The 16,958-nt window shown below is 44.4% G+C and overlaps 1 protein-coding gene across 2 annotated transcripts in view; it reads left to right on the forward strand.

The window, feature by feature from the left end:
• dusp8a (dual specificity phosphatase 8a) overlaps positions 1–16,681 on the forward strand; it is a 44,986-nt gene extending 28,305 nt beyond the window's left edge. Inside the window, exons 1-5 of one of the 2 annotated variants that reach the window (XM_053319508.1) lie at positions 4,919–5,696; positions 11,520–11,686; positions 11,835–11,994; positions 12,336–12,459; positions 12,883–16,681. In XM_053319508.1, the coding sequence (XP_053175483.1) occupies positions 5,555–5,696; positions 11,520–11,686; positions 11,835–11,994; positions 12,336–12,459; positions 12,883–14,134 (1,845 nt within the window). In that variant the 5' untranslated portion in view covers positions 4,919–5,554 and the 3' untranslated portion in view covers positions 14,135–16,681. Of the gene's footprint in view, positions 1–4,918; positions 5,697–11,519; positions 11,687–11,834; positions 11,995–12,335; positions 12,460–12,882 lie in introns of those variants that run through there. The other variant, XM_053319507.1, reaches the window with a different exon arrangement.
• The last annotated feature ends 277 nt before the right edge of the window (positions 16,682–16,958 follow it).

Genomic DNA, 16,958 nt, shown 5'->3' on the forward strand with positions numbered 1-16,958 from the left:
AGAAGCACTTCCCTCCATCTTCCTCTGTTTTCCTCTTCACATCCTCAACCTTTTATGTTATCATTCCCTCTCAAAACTCCCATTATCTGTCTGAAAACAAGTGTTCAGAGGAGGAAGGTAGTTCTGTTAGAGGTAGGTGAAAAGGCACGTAGATAAAGAGAAAAAATTGACACACTTACACACACTAGGGATAAGAATAGTCATTTTCAATATCAATATACCAATGAAGTAACTGAAACTCGGTGACGAAAGAAAAATGCTGCTTTTTTCAATTATTAGTTTGCAGCAATTAACTTTAAAAAAATTCCTTTAGCAAAATATTCTCAATTCCACTTAGTGCATCAGACTTAGATGAAGATATTGGCCTGAAGACATACAATGATGTTTGCAAACTCATCCACCTCAATGAGCAAGCAAGAGAGAGAAAGCAGTGGTAATTGTGCGAGTTAGAGAGTGAATGAAGAGAGAGAGAGCAATGCTGGCGAGAGTGAAGTTGTGAATCAAAAAAATAAACAGGCACACAGACCTGCTGCTCTTTATACATGCGTGACACAGAGCTGAGCTGAGCAGAGGAGAGGGACAGTGACAGTGATGTAACCTGGTTGCTATGCTACAAGTCCAGACCTCACACCTGTGCGCTGTTATTGGCTAGGGGCTATAAACCCACTGTCCAAAGGTTGACGTTCAGAAATGTTCAGAACACAGCAAAATAAGAAAAATACAGGCAGATGGCAGAACCTCTGTAGATAAATACACAGACACACAGTTAAAGTCGGTCATAAGTGATGATTGAGAGGGTTATAAAATTGAAATAAATACATATATATATATATATATATATATATATAATCTATATATTTATTTTTTTGGGTGTGTATAAGTCTATCCATTGTCCACACACACACGCACCCACACAGAGGCATACACAATTACCTACTACACCATTAATGTCCTCCTGCGAGACAACCAGGTCATCTCAGCTACCCTCTCCCTACGGATTCAAACACCCCCTCCATCTCCTACCCCTCAGTACCCCCACCCACCTAATCTACCCCTGCAGCACCTCCCCCATCCTCAATTGCTCCATCTCTCCATCCATCCTCCCCTCTCTCTCCCCTGGTGACTACCTCACCCCCCAGGCATGGCAGCTGTGTTCTCCTGTAGGCATTACATCACTGCAAGAGCAGCCTTGTTACTGATCCCCTGACAACCGGCACTATCAACACACACACACACACACACGCACACGCACACATACACGCACACATACATCAGTTTACATGCATATATCAGATAAATACGCATTCACATATAAATGCACATACAGAGACACACACTTGTGCATAAGCCAATATGCATACTTGTGCCTCACACCTTGCTCCGTTCATCCTGTTCACACATGGTTGCAATACACAGTTGTTCACACACATGGCTACACACACACACACACACACACACACAGACACAGACAAAGATGAACTCACACACACATTAACTCACAGTCTTTATCACCCTAACCTACTCTATCTGGAGAATGACGTTTCTCCTTCCCATGATATCCTGACAGATGATATGTGGTGTAGGATGACACTCCTGTTGCTGCCTGTCTCACTGGGGAGGAAAGGGGGTGACAGATGCTGAAGAAATATATGATAAAAAAACATTTTTATTACATTATGACATTAGTACAAACATGTATGGCACATTTTCACACATATGTAACCAAAAAGGATTTGGGAGTTATAGTTTGCATTGGTCATTTTAGACTGAGGACTTGGATCACAACCATATGTGTATAACCTCTGCTCCAAATGGCTAGAGATTTGATACATTTATATCTAAGTATTTTTCAAATCATGCCTTCATTGTGGCCATTTATAACACAAATTGCTGTTTCATCAGAACATGTTTGATTGGGTTTGTCAGGCCACACCTGTCAACATACAACATACAATACAACATACAATAAATTCTATCCATAGAAAGTAAATGTATATACAATCTTCAATCACGTAATCACTTTATTAACAAAGTAACAGCAAAGACAAAGTACAGAAGTTAAAATGATTTTAAAAAAACGGTGAATAAATAAAAATATTAATTTAGAGTATATTCAAGTAAGGGGCTGTCAACAAGGGACAATAAATCCTCTTCAAGGATGGTCAAGCATGCAATAGGGAGAAATAAAATTAGAATATTAAGTGAATACACCATATATACAAAAGTGCAAGGAGCTAAATAGTATACAGAAAAATGTTTAGAGTGAAGAGTATGGATCACGTCACACCTGTCAGCTGACGGTTCCTCTGTAACAATTTCACAAACATGAAACTAAACATCCTATTGGCTGTAAGGTGAATGTGAAGAAAATGTGAATCCTAACCTATATTTTTATTTTCTCTACAGCTTTCATGTACAGAGAAAGTCTTTGCATTACTGTACCAACATGTAACAGCCGTAACTCTCATTACTGTTTCTCTTCTCAGTATGCATCATTCACAACATATCTTGTGGTTTCCAGTCTGGAGGGGCTGTGCCATGTGGTTCTGCTCTCCAAGGCCCCTTTGGCCTTTACACACCTTCTCTGTTTCTGTCTTACACCGTTATCTCATATTCATCTTCCCATCTCTACTTGTCTGTTTAGGCTCGTCTCTATGTGTGTATGTGTATGTGTGTGTAAACTTTGCGTTGTCCCAGTAACAAGTCCTCGACCATAAAAGCACGCTCTAAATCTAAGATGTCAGAGGAGGGGGTGCCCAGAGTGACCGTCCCACCTATTTCTGTCACAGCAGAGCACACATGTGCAGTCAATAAAAAGGCCTGGCTGTCATTTATAGCATCTTGGCTGTAATCCTCTAATTAACACACCTACTATTCTGGGTCTTGTCACCCTGCCGTGGACTATGGGAGGAGGAGAGGGGGTATAAAGAGAATTGAGGGGGGTTTGCTTTTGACTGCTAAAAACACCAGCGGCTACTTTGTTTTGTTGCTGTTGGCCTCCACCACCATGGTTTTCGCAGGTGTGAGGAAGTACTGCGTTTCAAAGCTGGTTTATGGCTTCAAGCCACACCGACGGAACAACAGAAACGAGGTGTGTATTCAAACCGGGGTGATGATTGGTGTCTTTGAAGTGTAGTGACCCTAGTTGACCACTGAGGAGTGCCACACCTGTTCCAACCAGCTGCAGATGAGGAACAAAGTGTGTGAGTGTGTGTGTGTGTGTGTGTGTGTGTGCGTGCGTGCGTGCGTGCGTGCGTGCACCATGATTCATCTGTGTGTCTGTGTACTATGATGGGCATGTGAGCACCACAATTTGTGTGTGTTTGTTCACGGTTCGCCACAAAACCAGTGTCTGCATTTTTCACAAAGCTCATCATCAGCAAGTGACCTATTTCCTCTCACTCCCTCTCTCAGTGACCCACAGTTGAACAGAGGGTGACGTAAGGCTGTTCTCACCCATATGTAATCATTCAGGGGTCTATAGTGATGAGATGAGGTCAGTCTGTCAGCATGCAGCTGGCCCCCTAACTAGACATCTTGTATAAGCTTATTTGCCTTTTTTTGTTGGAGCTGTGCAATGACTTCATGTACTGAAGCCCATCTGACCTGGTTTGAATGTATTCAGTGTACCGTGATGTCTCAACCTGAGACTGAACAGACAGTCAGGAAGGACGTTACACTGGCCTACTCATGGCAGGTATTATATTAACTTGCAAGAGATTGATTTGGGTGTTTTGTTGTTTTTTTTTAATCTGCTTACTGTGGTCGGATATGAAAGAAAATGAATTGTCTTGGGTATTCAAGGATAATTGTATGTGTTAGGTTTAAAATGTATTTTAAACATCTGTACTGACATAATAATTAGTTAACATTCAGTCTCCCCCAGCGGTTATGTGAAATCCAGTGCTGCTTTGTTTCCATAGCTGGACTTGTGGCCTACATGTTTGTCATTCCATAGTAAAGTACCAGGAGTCTGTGGCCTGTCAAATGGATGATGGCTGCCGACCACAAGCTTGTTTGGTCTTCTCATCACCTCCAGTCTTCCCTTTCCTCTTTTGTCTGCACTTGTTTCTTTTTTTCCTGCTCCTCTCTTTTCCTCTGCTTCAGTTTTATTTTCTCCCCTCTCCTCTCCTCTCCTCTCCTCTCCTCTCCTCTCCTCTCTTACATTTTCATCAGCGAAGACAAGAACACAGTGTCCAAACACAGGCACATTAGACATGAACCAGTGCAGGAAACGCGGTGAAGTCACACACATTCCCGCACCTTCAGAGACAAATCAGCTTTCAACACACTGACACAGTCTTAATCCCCCACTGCAGTAAATGTAATGTGTTTAGAAGCTACAGTACATTTAAGGCAATCAACCTAATGTGGGTATTTAATTTCTGCTGATATATACAGGACATTTAGGAAGGTGCAGAACACAAAGTTTGAAAACTGATACCATATATCACAATCATCTCTGATGTTTTATATCCATGACAGATTAACTCCTTTTTCATTAGTTTTTTATTCTTACAGTCAAGTTCGCAACATGCAAACATCATATTTCATTTTATTGTCATGCACATCAACACAAGCTTCTTTTCGTAAGCCAAGCTAAACAGCCTGATAGCTGTGTCTTAGCCTCTATCGTTCCCTGATAGAGGCCTGCTCCGCAGCTAGGCCCCTGAGGTGGCCGCATATTTGTTGGGTGAGTAAGGAATGTGGTTACATGCCTTAGACATTAGCTATGACGGAGCGCTGGCTCCACAAGAGAGGGAGGGTGCAAGGGAGGTAGCAGAGGAGGAGGGGGGAGGGAGGGAGGGAGGGTAGAGTCTGAGCTCACGGCAAGTGAGCTCATTCACCCCCAGAGCTCGAGGAGAGAGTGCAGCTCCGTCATCCTCTTTGCAGAGCGAGTTAGAGAGGAGGAGGGAGGGAAAGGGAGGAGTGTAAACCAGCGAGTGAGCGAATGAGAGACAGGGAGAGTGGAGCCGCACAACAATAGTGGGCTGCTCTTCTGGCTGTGGACTCACAGAGACAGCGCTCAGCGAGACACACAGACGCTCTGTAAACCAGCTGCAGGCAGAATACAGCTGGCTTATTCGCACAGGCATTGCAGACTATACACTTTTGTTTTTTCTTCTTGCTCTCTCTGTGGTGGCCATTCTTCACAAGACCACAGAATTACTGAGTATTGACGTAGGAGCGTTTTAGGAATTTTTGTGGTCCTTGCATTCATATGGGATTTTGGCTATAGGTGGACTTGCTTTATTGGCTTTTTGAGGAACGTGTCCACAGACATTCAGGACTAGTGTGCCTTTATTTTTGTTTCACTGGGTCCATTCCCTGAGGGTCACAGACTGGGCACTGGAACAGCTGACTTGAACAGAGCATACTTCCAGCAGGAGTTTTGTCGACTTGGGATTTTTACACTCAGACTGTGGTCTTACCTCTATGAGCTCTCTAAGGAGAACTTTTGTTTGTTTGTTCTGACATTTTTTCCTGTGACAAGGGGGGTTGCTCCATCCCTTAAAGAAGGAGCACCAGAACATTTTCATCTGTTGGTGTGTGTATGAGAAAAAGTGTGTTCTGGGGGATGCCTCTGGATGTGGTGATTGCCCCAGCGGAGGACTGTTTTTGGCCGGACCTGCAGGACACAGACATGAGGCTGAAGATCAGGGTCCGCCGAATGAAGGAGGGGAGAGAGCTACGAGGTGTGTACCCACCTGGACACAGAGAAGGAGAGAGAGAGAGAGAGAGAGAGAGAGAGAGAGTGTGTGTGTGCTTGCAAAAAGCGGAGTACAGGTTAATAAGTGTATGAGAATATCTTTCTTTGGCATTTAACATGTGGAGGCCTTTGTGTACAGTGGTTACAGAGTGTGGAGTATGAATTGGGGAGTTAAACTATAAAATACACCATCTGAAAACTGCTTAACATGATGTGAACAAGGGGAAAGCCCCTGGTAACAGTTTGTGTGCTACAGAAGAGTACAAAGGCACAGTGGGCTCCCAGGTATTGAAGTATTCCTGTGCAGGCGTGCTGCAAATGAAAGGTAGATGTGAAGTGAATTTTAAGGACGTGTAGCAGATCAATAGTGGGATTTACTGCTACAGCAGGCTAAAAGAATACATTGCAGGGACCCAGCCAGACCTGCTAATTGTTTTCGCATCTATTTGTTTGCACAGTTAATGTGTTTAGAAACAGAATAGGAAGAAGGAGGATTAGCAGGATGACATCATGAAGACAAGAAGCGATGAAGAGGAAAGAGAGGAGAGAAAAAGGGCTCAGGGGGGAAGAATGAGAGCTGTGACCCGCAGTATGACATAGTGCTCATGCTCTCTCAGCCTGTGGTCATTGAGATGTAAAACTATTACAAAGACTCTTTCTCTTTCTTCTCCTCTGCTCTTGGCTTTTCTCTCTGTCTTGCTCCCTCTCTCTCTCTCTCTCTCTCTCTCTCTCTCTGAGCAGAATGGCGTCTTGTGGAGATTATGTTATCAATATGTGTGCAGTGTGCACTGCAGGTGTTTAACATAACACCTTTTCACAGAAGAGGCAATGCAGAGCAACAGTGCTGTGGGAAAAAAAAAATTTTCTATCCAGCATTATACACTTACATGCACATAGCTCAAAATAGCCATTCCATAACTTTATATTATGGATATAGATGTGTTAAGTTTGTATTTAAATGTGGAGATATATGCATATGAGTGCATATCAGAGAACCGGTTAGCACACGAGCTCCCCACACCTGCCACTCTTCACACTATGTGTTTTTGTCTTAGTGTGTGCGTGCTTGCGTGTGTGTGTGTGTACAGTTTATCTCTTAACAGTCAGGTTTTGCAGCTGGAGGTGTCAAACTCAGCTCAGAGACAGTTAACAAATAAAAATCACACATTTTCCATCAGGAGGTGAAAATAGAATTGTTTCTGTCACAGGTTATTTTGAGGCACTTCAACATGTCTCTGTGGAAATAGACTTGTGAATGCAACCTAGCATACAGCAGGGTTTATAGTTCTATATTGCAATAACATGGTACTGCTGAAACAGCAGTTGATCAAAGTGACATATTGCCGCTATCTGTCCATGGAGATAGAAGAACAATAAACAGTTTAACCATTAGCCAGTATGGCATGTTAATCATACAGTCATTCCCAGCCGTCATCAACATGATGCCCCACATGAAAAGCGATGACCTCATCCTACTATCTCAACCATGGGCTGTCAATCTAGGCCTTTCTGACAGACATGGCTATCAACCGCTCACTCTGCCCCCTAAAATACACACACTTTCATCACTTCTCCAGGCTGCAGCACAGCCTTTGTGGAGCTGAGTGGGACATGTGTGCAATGATGTCATGTTGGGAGGGTGAGGGATGTGGAGGGGAGGGGGGTCACATTGAGATGCTAATGTCCCCTCACAGTAGAGGGGACAGCTGGAGGGGCACAGAGGATGGCGTCATGTCTCCCCCGATATGAACCACAGAGGAGAGCGATAGAGGGAGGGGATGGGGGGGGGGGGGGGGGGGGGTGCGGGTGCGGGGTAGTCATTCAGGCAGATCAATGCCCCCAGGCTGTGGAAGCTGTGTGTGTGTGTGTGTGTGTGTGTGTGTGTGTGTGTGTGTGTGTGTGTGTGTGTACACGCCTGAGTTGTATGTGCCCCCCCGATTAACAGACGAGTTAAAGAGGGACAGAGGCGGGGGGTGAGCTTGTATTGACGAGGCAGTCAATTGTAACAACAGCAGTGATGTAACAGCAGAGCTCCCATTAACCACAACAACCAGGCAGGTGTTGTGTGTCTCTGTCTCCACTCAATATCTCTGGGATTCCACTTCCATTCATCTTTCAGCTTTTTCTGCATCGATTTGCCAAGCAGCACAGCTCCAAATAGCCTGAATTTGATCCAAATGTCTTCTCCTTAATACACACTTGTCTGTAGGAGAATAACCTGCACCTTTGAATTGAAATGTGGATATTGAGTTAGCTGTTAGGAAATGACATGATGAGGAAGGGGACCACCGCTCGCTGCCAGTGAACAAAAGGAGGCCTGAGTACTTGGCTCTGACAGGGCAAGAGGGGAAAATTAGCAGTTGCATAAGTGATGAAGTGGGCAGAGGAAAATTGGAAAAAGGAAGTCACCGCTGGCTTAGTGCAGCCGATGGCGACACAGTGCCCTCTTTCCTGGTTGTGTGTTTGCCTACCCCAACATTTTTTTTTTACTTTTTTCTGTGGAGCTTGTGTGTTTGAATTGGGTTAGTCACATCCTGTCGAAGTACATTTTCCAGAAGTACAAGATACACGACGCAGCGCTGCTCAAAAAGTGATTTAGAATGTGTTTAAATAATATTTTTGTGTGGCACAAGATCATACCTTCAACATGTGATAAAAAATGTGTTTAGAGAAATGAGTTTTAGAGTGTTTAGAGAAATGTTTTTCTTATACACAGTCTATGATATTTACAAGTGAAACCGCAGGGCAAGATGCAACTTAACGCATAGACCTAAGCTCTTCTTGATAAATATTGGCCAGTTAGGTTTCATTTCTTGAAGTTTAAAGTAGCAGTGAGTGTTAGTCTCTGCTGATTAGCATGCTGCACTGAAGGTGAACTCATCTCTCCCAGTTGACTTTCTGATGTCATCTTCACGGACAGCTGGGCTTGTGTGTGTCACAGGGTATTTTCGGTGACTTCAGCGTGAGTGTACAGTGTGTTTATGTGCATGCTTTGTGTTCTCAGATTGGAATTGACGTATGTGTCATCGTTTTCTTTTGGAGAATGTGAGGCCATGTCTCTTCGGGTTGTTTGGTGCTCGCTGTTGTGTGTGTGTGTGTGTGTGTGTGTGTGTGTGTGTGTGCGTGTGTGTGTGTGACTGCATTTATGTGCCTTTTGGACACTCATTCTGTGTGTTTTATTCCATCTTGACAACACTCAAGGGGACAGGATGAGCCAACTGTCATCAACATCACTGTCCCTCCTTGTTGTCATAGCAACCTCAAGTAGAGTGGGGTCAGGTGACAAGGTGACAATAACATGCTATCTCCTGTGCGAATGACGTCCATTAGCACCGGCCATGTAAAGCTTTGACTACAAGGAAGGTGTTTGTAATTGTGTTGACGCAATGTCACTGTAATGTAATAGCCCTTAAAAAACCAGGCAGGCACACTCAGTCCTGGTCTCTTATCTCTGACTTCAGTCTCCTTTTGTGCCAGTAACCCCTTACTCACTCTCCCAGTCGTCACACTCTGGCTCGCCACTTTTCCTGCTGCTTTAATGTTTATTTAACACCAGATGAGGTCATCTACAGTAATCACTGCGGTAATTATTAATCCAGACACACACACAAGATCAAAGGGCAAGAACATGTTTAAAAGACTGTTTTCATTCATGTGTTCACTTCCCTTCATACACACTTTCTCCTCACACACACACAGGCACTGTCTCCACTGTGGAACGTCCTGTCTTCTGTCCTTCTAACAACTCTCCAACAATGTCCTCACATAGAAAGGGAAATGGTTGCTGTGTGACGCGCTTTTCCTATTGATATAACTGTCTCCAGGAACATACCGCTTCCTCTCGCAGATACTGTATATGCCTGTGGTGGTAGCTATATGTAGCACTATTTATTTTCTTAACGTGTGTGTGTGTGTGTGTGTGTTTGTGTGTGTGTGTTTGTGTGTATATGTATGTGTGTGCGCTCCACACCAGCAGCAGCTTGGGAACAGAGAAACCAGGAAGAAACCTTTCAAAGAACTACCCTTCCTCCCTCTGTTTTATCAATTACCGATGCAGTAGCACCACCCATAGGATCACTAGAAAGAGGCTCTGGGGGAAACTGTGCAGTGCCTGCACAGTTTAAAGCCAAATTGTGAACTACAGATGTCTGTTTAGTCTACACTATAGAGGCCAAAAGGGTTAGATCATAGAGTCATGCTAGCAGCCTTTTCCTCCTTTGCATTAAGTCCTCTCTCCTGTTTCCTGAGAGTTATCTGATCGCTCTTTCTGCATCTATCAATCTACCCTTCCCCTCCACTCCATCCCCCATGAGGAGCGCTGATGTCATTGCTCCGCCGGTTGCCATTAATAGCTGGAAACAGACAGGCCTTCTTTACTTTGCTCTTAAAGGGACAGTGCACCCAGAATAGCACTGGGTCATGAGGATGAACCAAGCCCACTCACTCCTCAGAAGCTGTGGTGTTGTGAAATAGCATTGAAATACCAAATCTGAATTTCTTCACTTCTTTTTTTAATTCCCAGTCTATTATTCTCTATCCTCAATCTTGTATTTGTTGAGTACACAGTACATACTGCTGTGTGTGTGTGCGTGTGTGCACGCGTGCATGTGTGTATGTGTTGGCCAGCCGTTGCTACATGAGTAGTGCAGCTGGGTGTGTGTTACAACGGAAGGCAAAGTCCTGCCTGCACTGTGCTCTGTGTGCTACTTTAGAAGAGTGATGTCATGTCTCACTCACTCTCACTCTATGACCGTGTGTGTGTGTGTGTGTGTGTGTGTGTGTGTGTGTGTGTGTATATATATATGTGTGTGTGTGTATATATATATATATATATATATATGTGTGTGTGTGTGTGTGTGTGTGTGCGCGCGCTACGTCCTAGATTGGGTCAGGCAGGGCTGAACTTAGATTAGGTTCTAATCTCCTTTCTGGAGCTCAGGGTTTCCTTGAAGCACTCCCCTCCTTTCTCCACACTCCTCAGCGAAGTCATTGCCCCCACACATACACACACCCCCATCTCCTCTCTTTGGCCCCTACCCTGTAGTTATACAACCATGGCACTGCAGAGTAATGATGAGTGTGGGTATTTGTACGTGTATGTGTGTGTGTGCAGGAATGGGGCGAGTAGTGCTTATGTGGTGCATGTATATGTGTGCGTGTGTGTGTTGCACAGGGAATTATAGGCAGTGAGAGTGAATATTGATGTGAATGTTGCTTGCAAGATTATGTGATCATGCCTTCAGATTGTATCTTCTCAGAGTGTATCATCTTGTTAATATGTGAGCATATGCATGGCCGTGCATATGTGTGTGTGTGTGTGCGTGTGTGCAGGCATGTGTGCTGTGCGGTTGTCAGGGGGATGTTACTGGGCCTCTGTCCTGGCCCTGCACCTGTGGCCTCTCTCATTCCCCCTGCCTGACGCAATGCACTGCTACAGGACATGAGCTCATGCAGGAAACAGAGCCACACACACACATATGCACATATGCCAAAAGTGGAGCCGCCTGCCTCTTAAAGGGCCAGACACACACATTCCTGGACGCCCAGCAGTTAACCTAACTCACACACAGAAGCACAGAGAGCCTCTTTTTTGCTCCTGTTACACTAAGCGGGACCCAGACACTGTAGCCCAGATTCACCTCTGAAAGTCTATAGAGCGTCTGTTTGCCCTGCTAATGGTGGTGCAATGTTTTTTTTCTTCAGTCTTTGCAGAGTTCTGAGTGTGTTGTGTGACTGCTCTGAGGAAAACCATTAGTGTAACTAACGAGTTCTCTTTCTCCTCCTTTCTCCTTCTATTCTTTCTCTGCAGGAGGCTTTGCTGCTTTCTCCTCCTGTTTCCCCGGCTTGTGTGAAGGGAAGCCGGCCACTGCTCTACCTATGAGCTTGTCCCAGCCCTGCTTGCCTGTGGCTAATGTAGGGCCCACTCGCATCCTGCCACACCTCTACCTGGGCTCACAGAAAGATGTCCTCAACAAGGTTAGTTTATTTTGTAATATATAGCTATCATATAGAGTGTGTTTTCACTCATTTCATCACTGTCTTAAAGATGAATGACTTGGTATTGTTACCTGGTAACAAAACAAAACAAAACTTGAACTCATTTTTATCTCTTTTATCTTTGCAGGATCTGATGGCACAGAATGGTATCACCTATGTGCTGAATGCTAGCAACACCTGCCCCAAGCCAGATTTTATCAGCGAGAGCCAATTCATGCGCATCCCAGTTAATGACAACTACTGCGAGAAATTGCTTCCCTGGCTGGACAAAACTAATGAATTTATTGGTAAGAGGGGACTAAAGTTGAATATGAGTTGTATAAAGCACAATAGACCCTGAAGGAAGTGAATTCAATTCAAGTTATGTGTTAAAGAATGCAGTGATACTCTATACCACACATCCACACATTGTCGCAGTTAATAAACATTCACGTGCAGAGCAGGTAACAATAGCATCAGGTACAACATATCCATTCGAGTGACCCTCTGGAATTCTTCCAGGAAATGTCAGCTTGCTTTCAATAGGCGTTGATTGTCTCCAGAGACAAACCCTGTCAGGGATCTGTGGTGTTGTGTGCATTTGTGTATAGTTGTGTGTATTCATATCTGTTTGTCCCCCCTCCAACAGACAAAGCTAAGGTGTCAAACTGCAGAGTCATTGTGCACTGCCTGGCTGGAATCTCACGTTCAGCAACGATTGCCATTGCATACATCATGAAGACAATGGGCTTGTCATCAGATGATGCCTACAGGTATGTTTGCTCCTCCCACCCACCACCATCTGAGCTAAGGTGTCAGCCCCAGTAAAAAATAAATTAAAAAAGCAAAAAAGCAATTCACTGTTGAAAGAAATGCTAGACGATTTTCTTACAACCCCTCCAGTCGTGAGAAATGAAATTGTTAAATGGCTGCCAGGGAAAAGAGCATGCACAAAAGGCTGTGCTATGGACAACGCTGGCAGAGGATGATGTATTGTGCATCAGTAGCAGCTTACACCCTATACTTCGTTCATTTAGGCCAATTCTGACTGGAGAAAAGTACCATAGTATGTTTAGGATTTCAGACATGGTTTAAATTACTATACCTGGCCACAGATGGTACCAACCCGTTTACAAGAGTGACTCATAAACTGATTTCCTGTAACTAATATTTTCTTACTTTTCTCCTCTTCACAGGTTTGTAAAGGACCGAAGACCGTCCATATCCCCCAACTTCAACTTCTTGGGTCAGCTGCTGGAATTTGAGAAAGGCCTGCAATTACTCCAAGCTCTAACTTCAAGCTCTGATGAGAAGATCTCTGTAGGCAACACTAAACAAAATTCAGAGGTTAATGGGGTTAACACAGGTTTCGAGATAAATGGTCACCACAGCAACTATGACCCATCTGTGGCAGAGCCACAGATCCCACCAGAACCCAAGCTTCCGTCACCCACCTCCCTCCAGCAAGGCTTCAATGGCTTGCACCTCTCAGCAGAGAGGATCATGGACACTAACCGGCTCAAACGCTCCTTCTCTCTGGACATTAAGTCTGTGTACTCCCCTAATAGTCCCCACTGCCTCAGCATGGCACCAACACACTCTGAAGACGTCCCCAAGCTGTGCAAACTTGACAGCCCAGGAACAGGCACCTCTAATGGTGTCTGCTCCCAGTCTCCCGTCCTAGACAGTCCTAGCTCCTCCGATTCCCCATTCCCTTCACCAGGCAGCGGGGGCAGCATCGGTGGTTTGGGGTTTGGAGGAAGTGAAGGAGTCCATCGGTCTGGTTCTTCCTCTTCCAGACCCAGAAGAAAACCGAAGCACAGCTCTGGCAGTTCCCCAGTCCACTCCCAACCACACCACCCTCCACAGTCCCTCAGCTTATCGCTGGACCATAAGAGTCCCAGCCTGGACGAGAACATAAAGGGCTCCCTGCTCCTGTCACTACCCTCTCTGCCCACTGTGGGGTCTGGGGCCATGTGGACCAAACACAGAGACACTGTCCAGGCCACCACTCCTGTCACTCCTGTCACCCCCACCACAGATGCCCCCTGGCACTTCGGGGCAGAGGAGGGCGGTGAGGGTGGGATGGAGCTGGGGGGAGGAGGGGTCGGAGGGGGAGAGAAGTCGTCGGTGAGGTTTGGGAGCAGCTCGGCGTATGTGGCGTTTGGGTGCAGCGAGGGTGTGCGGTTACGAGACAAATCTCAGAAGGAGAAGCCCTCAGCGCCACAGACACAGAGAGACCACCGGGACTCCAAATCATCGTCCACAGTTACCATGTCCAACAGTGCAAACAGCAGTGTTTCTGCATCAGAGAAGCAGTTCAAGCGGCGCAGCTGTCAGATGGAATTCGAGGAGGGCATCTCAGAGACGCGGTCCCGAGAGGAACTGGGAAAGATCGGGAAGCAGTCGAGCTTCTCCGGGAGCATGGAGATCATCGAGGTATCCTGACAGATAATGGACATGATCAGGGCTGTCCCTTGGGGACAAAAATGGACCTGGTTAGAGGGAGTGCAAGAAGAGGATATATGAGGGTTCCCCTCACAGACAGTGTTAAAGACTCCAACTGAGAAAATAGCAGAGAGTTAATGTGAAAAGGTTAGCAGGCGAACTAGCATTCATACCTGGACAGACAGAGCCTGAAATGTGGTGCTGAGCAGACCATAAGCATCCTGAACTCTCACACAAATCTGAAGAAAGGTCTTGAGGAGGCTGGGGTAACTAGGGTGACTGTAGGTACTGAAACTCTTCATTTTTCTGAACTCTGTCATGGATAAAAAGAAATGACCCAGGGTAAGTGTCATGTTGCATCCTTTATATGTAAACTACCCCTAATTTGACAGAGTTCGGACACAAACTTCTTGCCTGTGGTCAAACGTAGTGTGCTTCAATGGGTGTATAGCTCGTGATTTGAACCAAGACCCCTGTTTCGTCCTGAAGCTTCACCCCAGTATCCGAAAAACGTCAGAACCTCGCACGGCTACATTCAACCCCTTTCCCGGTGGCTCTGCTTGCTACAGACTCTGTGTTAACAGCATCCACAACAATAACAGACTCCTTAATGGCAGTCACCTCACATCACCACAGCACAAGGCAGAGAGATCACACGGATTCCCTCTCTCAATACCAAGGACTTCATAATCGGTACTTCATCCAAAAACAGTGAAGGATCCTCAGCATTTTTGCTGCGTTGATAGAAAGACTTTGAATTGAAGATGGGCAGTGCCCCCAACCCTAAAGCACAGTGTGTATTTCCTGACTTTGGCTCCCTTGTTTCCAGTGTTAACAACCTGATGGGACTGAGGTTTCGGGATAGTGAAAAGGGTTCGCTTTATTGGCCCTTCGGCTCCTTAATAGACTCCCCCAAGCCCCCTCTCACTGCTCCACCTATGGTCACCACTGAGCATGCACCCAAAAGGCTGACAACTGAAAGACAAATACTATATATACAATATGAATATATATAGCAATTTTAATGGACTTCTAATGGACTTTTTTGTTCAGTTATAGTTTTAATTTATTGTATTGGTTCATTCTGGTAATGAGAAATAATATAATGTTTTGTGGATTTATTTCTTTTTTTTCTTTTGTTGAATTATCATTATTATTATTATTATTATTATTATTATTATTTGCTGTATGGTATTTATGAACACACACTCATACAAATACACACATTCAACAAATTCAAGCAAGCAATGTGTGCTGTTCCTTCTTTGGGGAGAGTGATGTATGACTTTGAAATGCACTTTTCTGCTTTCTGGTAACCAAGGTCAATTACCATCCACACTCATGGCTGCACAATACTCCCAAAAGCCAAGTCTTGAGTTTTAACAGTACAGATATAGAGCCTCTGTTTGGTGTTGTTGGAGGATGGTACAGACATCCCGCTAATGAGATCTTTAAGAACAGGTCTCTGTTTTGGCTCATCTGCAGTGTGTATTCATGGTTTTATCACAATTGAAGGCTTAAGCATTAACTAAAGAGACTGTTTTGTCCGATTCTGTCCAGAGAAAGACAGAGTAGCCGAGCGCTCTAATCACTCATTTACAGTAAAAACATTTTCTTCCATTTTCATGAGAGCTTGCATAACAACAACTATATGCAAACAGACGCACGCTCTTTCACAAGTTTGAGATTCAAAAGAATCGCACCAAGTGTCCTCTCCGAGCCAGCACCAGTTTGTCATTATCATAGTGCGTCCCATCAAAGCTGAAACCAACACCCACACACACACCCTACACTGTATGCACTTACACATATATTCACACATGCAAAGCATACACACACCCTTTTGTTCATTCTCAGGGGATCTTTCAGTGAGCCAAGCCCGGCACAGGGTACACAGCTGCTGGTACATCAGCACAATGCATGTCCGTAAAGCACCCTTGCTTTTTCTCTCTCAGTTTTTTTATTGCTCTCATTTCTTATTTCCCAAAGCTTTGATAAAAACGGCATAGTAAAATTGAAATGAAAAAAAGTGGATCTTCACATCCTGACATGAAAAACATTGCTCTCCTGGTGCGAGATGGTTATTTATTTATAATGTAAAATGTGTTTTCCTTTGACCCTTGATTAGCTTTTCTCTCTGGCGAACTCTGACCTTTGACCTTGTGCTGCTGCAGCTACAGTAAGTTCAGATAGATTCCTATGTTCCCCCCTCGAGGCTCAAGCAACCTCTCCTCTCCCTCCTCAATATATTTTTAAGAAATGTTGTTAGAATTATTTATGACATGTAACAAAGATGATGCAGGCTGTCCCATTTGCTAAATCTGTTGTTATTGAATTATTATTATTATTATTATTATTATTATTATGTTGTGTAAATAGCAACACATCTAAGAATACTGATGAATTTAGATGAGTTTTTAAAAGAAAATCCTGATACCTTAGGCTGCTTGACGCAAAAATACCTCAGGTTCTATTGAAAGGCTTTTCCTTCCCCTGTACATGTTTTGTGAAAATGAGACAAAAATACAGACATGACAAAATACAAAACTCTTCTCTGCTTCTTCTTCTTCTTCTTCTTGTGTGCTTGCATGAGGGGTAAACGGGGGGCTGGGAAGGGAATTCCAGTGAAACAGATGCACAACACCATAGCACCATGACGCCATCTCGAGTCCTGATATTGATTTTGTGTTTAACAAACTCCACTCTGACCACAAAACACAGCTTCATTGATTTTTTTTCTTTTCCACAGACAGTGCCAACACCACATGCTTCCATATGCTGAGGGTGAATTATTTAATAGAAAAGATTCATTCAAAATGACTTT

Source organism: Scomber japonicus, chromosome 5 (genome assembly GCF_027409825.1).
Source record: "Scomber japonicus isolate fScoJap1 chromosome 5, fScoJap1.pri, whole genome shotgun sequence".
Classification (NCBI taxonomy): Eukaryota; Metazoa; Chordata; class Actinopteri; order Scombriformes; family Scombridae; genus Scomber; species Scomber japonicus.